Source organism: Ursus arctos, unplaced genomic scaffold, assembly GCF_023065955.2.
Source record: "Ursus arctos isolate Adak ecotype North America unplaced genomic scaffold, UrsArc2.0 scaffold_18, whole genome shotgun sequence".
NCBI lineage: Eukaryota > Metazoa > Chordata > Mammalia > Carnivora > Ursidae > Ursus > Ursus arctos.
In genome coordinates, this window is record NW_026622852.1 from 55,392,199 (window position 1) to 55,404,787 (window position 12,589).

At 48.5% G+C, this 12,589-nt stretch overlaps 1 protein-coding gene across 1 annotated transcript; it reads left to right on the top strand.

Annotated features, from left to right (window-relative positions):
* Window positions 1–1,716: 1,716 nt before the first annotated feature.
* EXOSC2 (exosome component 2) lies at window positions 1,717–11,840 on the top strand. The gene is made up of 9 exons (XM_026514194.4): window positions 1,717–1,888; window positions 3,375–3,476; window positions 5,140–5,185; window positions 5,602–5,691; window positions 6,717–6,782; window positions 7,269–7,337; window positions 8,682–8,858; window positions 9,484–9,612; window positions 10,559–11,840. Exons 1-9 carry the CDS (start codon window positions 1,767–1,769, stop codon window positions 10,637–10,639), a joined length of 882 nt encoding a protein of 293 aa, XP_026369979.1. The 5' UTR covers window positions 1,717–1,766; the 3' UTR covers window positions 10,640–11,840.
* The last annotated feature ends 749 nt before the right edge of the window (window positions 11,841–12,589 follow it).

Here is a 12,589-nt window from a genome sequence, read left to right on the forward strand (position 1 = left end):
CCCTTTCTGGGCCATACGAGGAAACAGTGAGAAGTCAGCTGTCTGTGAACCAGGAAGCCGGCTCTCAACAGAGACTGAATCCACCACTATACTAAGACAGTATTCATAACCTCACTGCTGTGACAGGCCCCGTAAATGTGGGTGCTCTGAGAATGGGAGGGGATGAGCTTATGTCTGTTCCTCCCGGGATGAAAGCGGATGATATTAAGAGTAGCCTACTCTTGGTCTAGGGGCACTCCCAGGCCTAGCTCCCTAACATACTGCGCTACCCTGGCTCAAAGGACACCACTGCCCTCTTATGGCAGAGGCCAGACTCAACAGATGGGCCCTTCTCAACACTTGGTAGCTCTAGCCCTTCCTCCAGGTAGGAGGGCCAGTGTCTGGCCTGCGGATACCCGGATACCCGTGGAGCCCTGGAATTTATATTGTTGACTGCCTTGCAGGATTGGCTTTCTTGACAAATGTAGTTGTGAGCTTTGCTTAGAAAGAAATGTTGTCCTTTTGGAGGTTTAGTAAACAATTGGTCTGATGGATCTTCAGGAGGCAGTGGACCTGATTTACTGAGCATAGTGTGTGAGGCTGATGCAAATTCTTTAATTCTCTTTAGGTTCCCTGTGCATAATCATCAGCTCCAATTCCCTGAGGGTGAAACGCAATTTGTCGTGGATGCTATAAACCATGTTGGGCTAGCGGGAGGGAGAGGGTAGGGGGAGGCAGGGAGAAGGGAGGAGGGAAATGCTCCTATTAAATAGGATGTGGAGGGCGTGCCTTGGTGGCTCAGTCTGTTAAGCGTCTGCCTTCAGCTCAGGTCATGATCTTGGGGTCGTGGATTGAGCCCCACATCAGGCTCTCCGCTCAGCAGCGTGTCTTCTTCTCCCTCTCCCTCTGTGATCTCTCTCGCTTTTGCTCTCACTCAGATAAATAAATAAAATCTTAAAAAAAATTAACTGGACACGGAGATAAAACCATATATACATCTGTCTGTCCACCGTTGAATCCTTAGAACAGCTCCTGGCACCTGGAGACTCTCAATTTGTTGTATGAGTAAATATAAGCCAATATCTTTGTGTTATGTGTGCACCTGCCCTCCTTACAAAATAGGCCAGCTTTGCAAGGTCTGCATATTTTCTCAGGGAGTTTTCTTTTTAAGTTAGAGTAACTCAGCTTATTCAAAAGAAGTTATTAAGAAAGAACAGAATCAGCATCTGGAACACTGTTTGGGGGTAGAGGTGGCTGTTTGGTGCTGCACCAGCACCCACGAGGACGCAATAAAGTAGAATACTGGGGCTACGAGGAACAGTATGAAAAGGGCCTCTTTTTTCTTTCCAACTAGTATTTTCTGTAGATCCCACCTCCCCAACCTCCTGAGCTCTCTCACGCCAAAGAATCACATTTTAGCAACTTAGAGTTGGAAGGAAACTCACAGGCCCATTTCTCAATTATCCCTAACTCTGGTAACCCATAAATGGGATGATGATTACGAGAGATTTTTGGTAAAAAAACAAACAAACGCCATGCAACCTGAGATTTCAGTATTCCACAGGTGCAGCCTTGCCAATAGTAAAAATGGCAACTTGGCTCCCTCATTCCCTTCATGTTAGCCAAATGGTTGCCAATAGTCAACATGGCCGCCAGACTGTGCGTTCCCATTGGCGGCTGCTCTGAGGTCCGCCCTGCCCCGCCCCTCCGTGCGACGGCCGGGAATTGCGTAGACGGAAGTCGCTGTTCCTGGCCGGACTGCGCCTGCGCCATTGTTTGGCGCCAAGATGGCGGTGGAGATGAGGCTTCCCGTGGCTCGCAAGCTTCTTAGCGAGAGCGTGGGCCGCGATACTAAAAAACATCTGGTGGTTCCGGGGGACACAATCACCACGGACACGGGATTCATGCGGTACGTGGGGACTTGGGGACTCGGGGCCCCAAAGGGCGGCGGCTGGGCTGTCTGCACGTGGCCTCTGTTCCCTTGCATCTAAGTACCCGCGGGACGCAGGGCACAGCTGAGCATCCCAGCTCCCTTGTTTCCGAGTCCTCGTGCTTCTTACTCTATGCACCTTGTGTGTCCCCGTCTGCGTTTGCCTCAGTCCTTGGAAATCCTTCTCTCCTAACCTCTGGTGTCAAAGACTCCTGGGTTCTCTGCCTGAGGCCGTGATCTCTGAGCCTTCCTCGCCTTCTCCCTTGGAGACCTGCGAAACTGGGAAGGGTTAGGAGCAGGGGCCTCTTCCCAGTTTTCAGATGAGGGAACAGTGGGCATTCCTGACTTGGCCTCTTCTCTCCGGGACATCTCTTAGCCAGGTGCTCGGTTTTGAAATGAGTAACTGTTTGGACTTAGGGCATACACAATATATTGTGCTACATGCACTCAAATCGACATTTTGAATCCGAAGGCAGTACAATACATGTAGTTAAGAGAGCAGGCTCTTGATCCAGGCAGTTGGGGTTTCAGCCCTGCGCCATCACAGTTTATAAGTTGTATTTCCTCTCCGAGGTCAGTTTCCTTATCTGTAAGATAGTGATAATAACAGTAACTATTTGGTAGGGAAGTGAGAATTAAATAAGGAAATAATTAAGAAAAAGAGGCGGGGCGCCTGGCTCAGTCAGTTAAACGTCTGACTCTTGATTTTAGCTCAAGTGTGATCTCAGGGTCCTGACATCGAGCCCCCGCCCCCACCTCAGGCTCCACGGTGGGCGTGGAGACTGCTTGGGATTTTCTTCCTCTCTCTCTGCCTCCCCCCCCTCCGTTTTCTTTCTCTTAAAAAAAAAAAAAAGAAGAAGAAAAGCAAAACACCATTGTATCACTATCAGATAAACATTAGTGGTATTTCAGCCTTTTGGTGGTAGGAGGGTACAGCATTTACGACATTGCTCTTTAGCCTTTTAGTTTGAGGTTATTGGATCCTAAGGAATCTTAAGTGTCAGTCCTTCATTCATGAATTCAGCATATATTTGTATTATGTGCGGTTGGAGTGCAACTGTGATCAAAGTAGAAATCTCTGTCAGGGTGGAGTTTATATGTCAACAGAGAGAGACATAAACAATAAGCACAACAAACAAGTTAGTATGTTTGGTGATAAATTCAGTGGGGAAAATGCAAAGTTGAGCAGGGTAAGTGGAATGTGGTTGGGAATATGGTGGGGTGGTGGCAGCAGGGTGGGTGACTGCTTTAAATGGGGTAGTCAAGGTAGGCCTGATGGAGAAAGTGACATTTGAGTAGACTTTGAGTAGGACAAGTGGAGATGTCTATGCAGCTCTCTCTCAGGGAGTGTTCGGGGCACAGAGAGAAGCCAGGCTATAAAGCAGGAGGAGCCTGTTAGGAATACATTGTTCTTGAAGGGAGAGGTCATCTCAAGAATTACCCTTGTATCCTACTCTCGAAACAGGGGCCATGGAACTTATATGGGGGAAGAGAAGCTCATTGCATCTGTGGCTGGCTCAGTGGAGAGGGTAAACAAGTTGATCTGTGTGAAAGCTTTGAAAACCAGGTGAGAACAAAAGGTGTGTATTCTCTTTCTTGTGTCATTTATGTTATACAGCCAGGTCTTTTCTGCTACAAAAGTCCCCCACCCTGCTTTATCATTCAGTAGGTCTGTGATTTTTAACATGAATATAGAAAGGGTATAGGTGCTTATAGGCAAGTGTGGGCTTTAGAAGTTTCCCCGCATTACCCAACCTTTCCAAACCTTGGTTACCTCCTCTGCAAAATGAGAATAATAGCATGATCCATCTTGTAGGATTCTCATTAGAATTCATTGAAATGGGACCTGTAAAGTACTTAGCACAGGACCTGCTACCTAGAAGGGCTCAATAAAGGTTAGCCCCAGAAAGGAAGCCGGTGGGACTGGAACAGAGTGAGCAAGGGGGAATGCAGGGGCAGATGCAGGTAGAGAGCCGAGGTGGGCAGCCTGCCTTGATAAGCATTTTGTCTTCCACTTTAAGTAGTCTAGGACGCCACTGGAAGGGGTGGAGCAGAGGAGGGACATGATCTGACTGCTGTCTTAATAAAATCACTCTGGCTGCTGAGAGAGATTGAGGGGGAGCAGGGGCAGGCTTAGGGAGCCGATTAATGGACCGTTTCCATCATCTGAAGTAATGGTGGCTTAGACTATGAGAGCAGAAGTGGGGAGTAATGGCTGATTTTGCATATATTTTGTGTTCTGAGTTTTTTGTTTTGTTCTGTTTTTCACGTGAGGGTGTCGGATTTTGTATTCTTTGGGATTTCCATATATAGCACCATGTCTGTGAATAGACTTCTTCCTTTCCCAATTGGATGCCTTTTATTTCTGTGTGTATTTCAAAGGTAGGGCCAGTAGGATCAGGTGCTGGACTTGTCCCGGAGTGAGACAGAGAGAGAGAAATCAAGTGTTCCTCCAGAGCCTCCAGAGATTTTTGGCTTGAGCATCTAGAGGAATGGTGTTGCCATTTACTGAGATCCTGCCAGCTGGGAAAGGACCAGTTTGTGATGGGGGCTTGGGAGGGGGCTGCTGGAAAGCTTTGCTTTAGGTTGGTGACATTTGGAAATGCCTATCAGTCATGTAAATAGAGATGATAGGTAGCCAGCAATTGACTAGAGTCTGGAATTCCAGATGGCATCGTCATCAGTGGTGTTTAAAGCCTTTAGGTTGGGTGAGCTCAGCAAGAGGTGAGTGTGGGCCAACAGAGAAGAGGTCCATGGCTGGAGCCTTCAGCATGGAACACGTCATCATTAGGATTGGGATAAGAAATGAGCACAGGGGCTGGAGTCGAGCACCCTGTGGGTGGGGGAGACCATGAGTGGACTGGTTTGGGTGGGGTCCTGTCTCAGTCTCCTCCTCTGCTGATAGAGAAGCCATCTGTGTTCCAGAGCCCACCAGGAAATGGTCCATGCTTATCAGTGTCACGTAATTAACAAAACAGGGGCTTCAGGCTTAAGGAGCTACTTGGAATAAATGGTTTGTCCAGGGATAGTTAATGGGGACCTTATACATGGAGGAGTGTTTAAAGTTACCGGTTCCTGGAGATCCGTCAGAAAGGCATCGTTATGTGAATTTACCATACTTCAGCATGGTGCCTAATCCAGGCCCTCGTCCTGTTGAACTTAAATCTCCAGTGATGCTTAGTCTTGTAATAAGGTCTGTTCACTGATGGATGACCTGTTCTATCTTTCAGATATAATGGTGAAGTAGGAGACATTGTGGTGGGGAGAATCACAGAGGTAAAGTCATAACACCTTGGTTTTTACAAAGTAAAAGCAAGCTGGTGATTGAATGAATGGGGTAGTCATTCTATCTGTAGTTATGCAAATGGAGCATACATTGCATTTGACTCTTATGTGCCCCTCCCTTGAAAGGTTTTATTTGAGAGGGAGAGAACACAAGTGGGGTCGGGGGAGGGGCAGAAGGAGGGGGAGAAGCAGACACCCCGCTGAGCACGAAGCCCCATGGGTCTCCATCCCAGGACCCTGGGATCATGATCTGAGCCGAAGGCAGATGAGCCACCCAGGTGCCCTTATGTGCTCTTTGATGTGCCCTTTGATGTAAACAGTTGGCTTGTTGTATCGGGGCTTATTGGTCACTGACGATGTGAGCTCTTGCCCCTGGAGTTTGTGTCCAACTGTGAAATTCTCTGTAGGTTCAACAGAAGAGATGGAAGGTGGAGACCAACTCTAGGCTGGATTCAGTCTTGCTTCTGTCATCCATGAACCTTCCTGGAGGAGAGCTGGTAAGGGTCTCCAGGCCAGTACTGTAGAGTTTGCTAGCAAAAGCTCTGGGGTCCGTTGCTCCACTGGAGAACTCTGTTTTATGCTGAGGTTGCGTCTTTTATTCTTGTTTGTCTGCTGTGAGATTTGCTTCTTGGATGTACACATAGGCTTTTCACTTGGCCCAGGCCTCCCAGCATAAGCAGCAGTTGCTATGTGGTAGGACCTGGAACGACCGTGGGGAGTGATCCCGAAAGAGAGTTGGAAGAGAAGCTCCCAGATGCTTGGTGCTGGTTTTCCTTTTCTGGGTGTATCAGCTTTGCACAGTGAAGGTGTCCTTTGAAAAGTTGTGTTTAGGTTAGCTTTTCGTCAGTTGAATGGCATTTGTTTATTCCAGAGAACTGCAGTACCTAAGGGGCGGCCTTTTGTAAAAAGCCGTGGTTTATCTTCAACCCAGCATGTCTGTACAGAGAGGCTCACTGCTAGGTTCTCTGGAGAATGCAAGATAATGGAGGCTTGGCTGAGTTCTGAAAGAGCACACAGATTAGCGGGGAAGCGAGATAACGGATCTAAATACCAGGCAGTCGAAGAATAAACAAGCATGTGATTGTACAGAAGGAGTGAGTGGTTTCACTGGGAGATGCTTGTAGGAAAGAGGGGCGTTAAAGTGGATCCCTGAAGAATGGATGGAATTTCACAGGGAATCGGAGATAATGGGAAATGTGTGAGTAAAGATAGAGTCAAGCCGTAGGTCGTCTGGTCCTGCTGCACCATGGAGGGCTGCCATGGACGGGGTGTGCGGAAAAGGAGGCTGGGCGTGATTGGGAGGGGTTTCAGTAGCACTAAGGAGTTGGAATACTACCCAGAGGAGGGAGGGAGAGGAGGAGCTGTGGGAAGGCCTGTAGGGGGGAAAGTGGCGGTGATCGCTCTGGTGTTCCTTGAGTGACACCGCTTACCTACTCTAGTGTCCTACTGAATACTGTGGCTGGTTCCAGAGATCTTTCTGCAGGATCTGACTTAAGTCACGTCATTGCTTTGTGTATTTCAGAGGAGAAGATCTGCAGAAGACGAGCTGGCTATGAGAGGTTTCTTGCAGGAAGGGGATCTTATCAGTGTATCCTGCACCTTGGATTACAGCATTTCTGTGCTTTATATGGAGCTGGGAAACGGGGCTTCGATCATATGTCTCCGCCTGGAGACATGGTCCTGGCAGGGATCTGGATCCTAGATCGAGTGTCACGGGCTCTGTAGCAGCCTTCCTCCATCTCCTTAGCCCAACCGAACTCTCCAGCCCTTGTTCAGACCTGCTGCCTCAGTCATTTCTTCAGGTTTTATCACTTACAGTGGCCCATGCTTTAAGCTAGACTCAAATTTTCTTAACCATGCTAGCTTTTATGCAGGGAGTAGAAAAGGTGTTGTTCACGTCGAGATATTTGTGAGAACCAAGGGGGAGAAGTTAGGTTGCAGTGATGTCCTCTGGGTCTGTCTCAGGCTGCGAGTGGGACCGTTGGGGATGGGAGGAAAGGATGGAGAGGTGGGGCCAGGGCCCCAGGGAAGGCAGGTGCCGTGAGAGTGTGTGTTCCTTTATCACCCTGGCCAGGCGGAGGTGCAGGCAGTGTTCTCTGACGGAGCTGTGTCTCTGCACACGAGGAGTCTGAAATACGGCAAAGTAAGTTGGGCTCTCGCTATTCCTGGATTCTGACTGAGACTTCATATCCATTTCTGACATCCCCAGTGGTCTCTGGAATTCGGCCCTAAAGAACCCCAGAAGTTAAGCACGACGGGCTGGCGACCCACAAAGCTGGTTCACGTGGTCATGGGTCAGTAGCATTGTCACCAACGACACCTCTGTTCTCTTCTTACTGAGGAGGTGTTGTGGCAGAAGAGCTCCTGTGACCGGGGCCCCGCGGCCCTGCTGGCTCGGCTCACTCCCCAGAGGCGCTGCAGCTTGGAACTGGGGCCAATCCTGAGAGGCTGTACTAGGAGCCAAGAGAGGTCATATTGAAACCTGATGGCCTTGGCTCTAGACAAATGTCCAGTCAATAAAATGGACGTCATTACTAGGAAAGATTGGTTTGCCACTTGAGCCTTGAAATGAAATGTCACTGCTTTTCTTGTATGAAGTTACATTATTGAGGCTTCTACTGTTTAATGATAGCACATTTTTTTAAAGATTCACTTATCAAGAGAGTGCATGTGAGCAGGGGGAGGGGCCGAGGGAGAGAAGCAGACTCTCCGCTGAGCAGGGAGCTCATGTGGGGCTCTATCCCACAAACCCAATATTGTGACCCCAGCCTAAACCAAAAGCCGGGGGCCCAACCAACTGAGCCACCCTGGCACCCCATGCCAGCATACTTTCTAAAACAGATTATGATTGATTAGTCTCTTGGCTTTATCTGGGGGAACGTTTTCATTTTCTGAGGGGCACAGAAGCCCGTTCCCTTGGGGAGTGGCTCTAGTCAGCTATGCTCACAGCCTTGGAGCAGGAGTTGGAATAGCAGCTATACCCTGGGTGCTGACCTTCCTGGGCCTGGCTGCTGCAGACCCTCCGTCCGTGGGATGGGGACTCGGGGCTGCCCTCCCACGACCAGGGATGGATTTGCACCCAGCCCTTGGCCACTCGCCTGGCCCGGCAGCACACGTGTCCCGGGCAAGGTAGGTAGCTGGTGGAACAGAATCGTGCACCTTGGCCTGCAAGAGGCTCAGGCTTATGTCCTCATTAGCTCCAGCTTGCCTGATTTCCAGTGCACCAACCCCAGATTCGAATATAATGATGGGAATAGCAGGGGAATGAGAGAAGAGTATAGAAAGTCACCTTCTCGTGGGCTGTGTCAACAGTCTGGATCCAGAAGTGCCCTATGGGAGTAATTACCATGTGTACACACACAGGTGACTGCAGTCATTAACAGGAGTGGCCTTGACTCCACTGTAACGAGGGCGTGTATTCTGTGGTCTGCTTTTCACACACTTCACTCATGACCCTCCGGTGACTTTGGTTATGCTGTATTTCTAGCTAGGCCAGGGGGTGTTGGTCCAGGTTTCCCCGTCCCTGGTCAAACGGCAGAAGACTCACTTCCATGACTTGCCCTGTGGGGCCTCAGTGATTCTGGGTAACAATGGCTTCATCTGGATCTACCCAACACCTGAGCACAAAGAAGAGGACGCAGGGGGCTTCACTGCAAACCTGGAGGTGAGTAAACACCGCTGCTGCGGTCAGTGCGGAGTGGGACTGCGTCTTCGCTGTGCTCCTGAGGCAGGTGGAGCTGGCTGTTTTAATTTTTTTTTTTAATTTTTTTTTTCTTTAAAGATTTATGTATTTGAGAGAGAGCGTGCACGAGCAGGGGCGGGAGGTGGAGAGAGAGGGAGAATCTTAAGCAGACTCCGTGCTGAGCGCAGAGCCCAACTCGGGGCTCAATCCTGTGACCCTGAGATCGTGACCTGAGCCGAAACCAAGTTGGACGCTTAACCGACTGAGCCACCCAGGTGCCCCAAGAGCTGTCTGGTTTTAAACCGTGTGATTGCTGTAGTCTGGGGGAGTTCGAGTCTCTGTTGAAGTGTCTTCACAAACATCGTCTCATCTTTTCCTTTTCTGAAGAGAGGAAATGGAACTGGTTTGATCTCCATTTGGCAGGGATGGTAGGTTGCAGGGTCACAGTAGCCGAAGAGCCACCCTTTCTCGTCTCCCTTGGAGTTAGCAGTTGATTGGTTTGGAGTCTCGGGGTGATAGGATTAAAGTTATAAATGATTTCTGTGCTTTGCTGTGACTGTTCACTGACTTGGGTTCTGACTGTGTTTCCCACTGCCTCCGCTGGCAGCCTGTCTCCCTCGCCGACCGAGAGGTGATCTCCCGGCTCCGGAACTGCATCGTCTCGCTGGTCACCCAGAGGATGATGCTGTATGATACCAGCATCCTGTACTGCTACGAGGCATCCCTTCCACACCAGGTACTCACTCCAGCCACGCCTTCCCTCTTCCTCATCCATCTGTAAGCTGTGGGTTTATCGTCTGCTCCAGTGCTTCCTCAGGGATTGCAGGCACATCTCCCAGTACCTTCGCCATGTCCAGCGGTGGGGACTGATCTGCGGACAGCCCTTTCGAGTGTCGGTAGATCTTTCCCCGAGATACTTGTAAGATCCTCGGTGTCTAGTGTCAGTCGAAGGATTGAGGGGATGGAGGTGCTGGGGAGGACTAGTTTATGACAGCGACTCCGTGGACTTCATCTTCCCATCCCAAATTTTAGCTTTATCTATTTAGTGAATGCCAAGAATCATGTCTTTGTTCCTGTCAGCCGTAAACCAGAGAATCTTGGTGGTTCATTAAGCTGGTTCTAGCAGGTCACATCTTGAGATACTTAGCCTCCAGTAAAGGAATATAGAGGGGCGCCTGGGTGACTCATTCAGTTGAGTTTCCGACTCTTGATTTTGGCTCAGGTCATGATCTTGGGTTCATGGGATGGAGCCCCGTGTCAGGCTCCGCACTCAGCGCAGTCTGCTTGGAATTCTCTCTCCTCTTTCTCTGCCTCTTCCTCCGCTCACGTGTTCTCTTGTGTTCTTTAAAATAAATCTTAGGGGTGCCTGGGTGGGTCAGTCAGTTAAGCGTCCACCTTTGGCTCAGGTCATGATCCCAGGGTCCTGGGATCGAGCCCCACATTGGGCTCTCTGCTCAGCAGGGAGCCTGCTTCTCCCTCTCCCTCTAACTGCCTCTCCCCTTGCTCGTGCGCTTGTGTGCGCATGATCTCTCTCTCTCTCAAATAAATAAAATCTTTTAAAAAAATCCTTAAAAAAATGAAAGGCATCTAGTTTATGGCAGCCATGCTTGGTTTCTGCATTTGGATGTCTGCTTATGGTTGGTCTCTTTTCTGAACAAATACCTTTTTCTTTTCTTCTTTAGATCAAAGACCTCTTAAAGCCAGAAATAATGGAGGAAGTAGTTATGGAAACGCGCCAGAGGCTTTTAGAACAGGAGGGGTGAAGAGAGATATCTGAAGGAAAGGACGGTGTGCACCTGACCGGAGCAGTTCTTGAAAGTGAAGAATCTGATTTGTGGTTCCATGTGCGGCTCCGTGGGGAACTGTGACACTCATCACCTGACCTGCGTCGGGCTACCTCTGGCCCAAAGACCTGCTTTCTCCTGTTTTAGGGCAGAACCTGGGGAAGTGCTGCCTGGCCCCTTGGGTTTCCTGCAGAGTCTGGCACCATGGGTAGTTTCAGGCCTTTATTATTTTTTTTAAATTTTTATTATTACTATTATTTTTTTTCTTTTTTTTCTTAAGTTTCAAGCCTTTAATTAAAAGCACACAGCAATTTTTCACCCAAGTGGACTCCCATTCTGGAATAATATGGAGAATCTTGTTCTATTCACCATCAATTCACAAGGCACAATTCCCCCATGAAATTGCCCCTGTAAAAAACACAGCCTCCCTGACCCGCAAATTGTCTATTCTGGCCTCTATTCCCACTTCTGTAGTGCAAGTAGGACATTGAAGACTACAGTTAGTACCTTTTTTTTTTTTTTTTTTTTTGAGAGCGTGCTGCTTGTGTGGGGGTGGGGGAGCGGGACTCTTAAGCAGCCTCCACGCCCAGTGCAGAGCCAATCAGGGCTCAGTCTCATGACCCTGAGATCATGATCTGAGCTGAAACCAAGAGCTGGACGCTTAACCGACTGAACGACCCAGGCGCCTGTATGGTTAGTAACATTAACCTGGCAGTCAACTGGAAGAATAAAGCTAACCAGGCAGCCTTCGCTTGGTTGGAATCTTATTTTCCACTGCATGTTCCTTCTAGTGATATATGAGGCTAGGCTGCTGTAATCTGTCCTGCCTTTAAGGGTGATTTGTCAGAAGCTGAATTATTGATAATAATGTTCAGGGTGCTCTGAGGAACATGAAAGCAGTAAAAGAAATGCAGATGGGAAAATAAAAGCTGGTTTCCTCCTGTGATTGAAGTAGTAATACATTCACTTTGGAATAATTCAGGGTTAAAAACAGGAGGTTGAAGTTCTCACTGAGGAATGCTAGAATTCCCATGCGTTGGTTTTCCTAATGACTGTCTAACAATGGTACTCTGATTCAGGTTTGGGGAAACATTTTTTTAAAGGCAGTCTATGACGTGCTATCTTATTTCACAATACATGAACTATTTTTTATATACTTATAAATGTGGCGTTGACATCACTGGTTCTGTCCCCGCGTCCTGTGTAATACTTGGGAGCAGAGTACGGTTGAAGGAGGGCTTTGCAGATACAAAATCGGACAGCGGCCTTAACTGCTCTCTGCTTGGATCATCCAGTAAAATGTAAACCTAGGATAGTTCAGTGGTCGTGACTTTGAACACTGCATTTGGCAGTTTTGAAATACAGCTTGGCTCTTTGTTACTGGCATATTTCTTGTCCTTAAAACATTACTCAAGAGGTATCATTTTACAGACAGCCGAATATTCCATAGGCTGTGGTGCAACTTTAGATTTCCTCACTTGGCGAATTTTTGAGAACACGTGCCCGGCCATATGCCTCCTAAGAGCAGGGAATGGAGAGGGTGGAAGGCGAAGTCCCGGATTTGGTTTACTTTTGCCTGGGATCATTTGTAAGCTCTTTGAAAGTTTGTTCTCCCTTGGTGTGGTCTTGCAAGCTGCCAGCCCATGCTGTTCATTCAGTATGTCCTGAATGGCGATTAATTACCTGCCCAATGGGAATGAATGATCCGGAGAACGGCCTGAAAGCACTTCTTGGGGATGATCTACTCTCCGTGGCCCACTAGAGGGCGCTCTTGTCGAGTGTTCATTCCAGTGGGTGTTTTTAAAAAAATGGAATAAGGGGCGATCTTTACACTGGTACTGAATCCTTGTAGCAACTTGTGATTGCTTTGCTTTATAAACGTGAGGACAAAATTAGACTGAACTGAGACTAGTGAGCTTAAAGGGATTT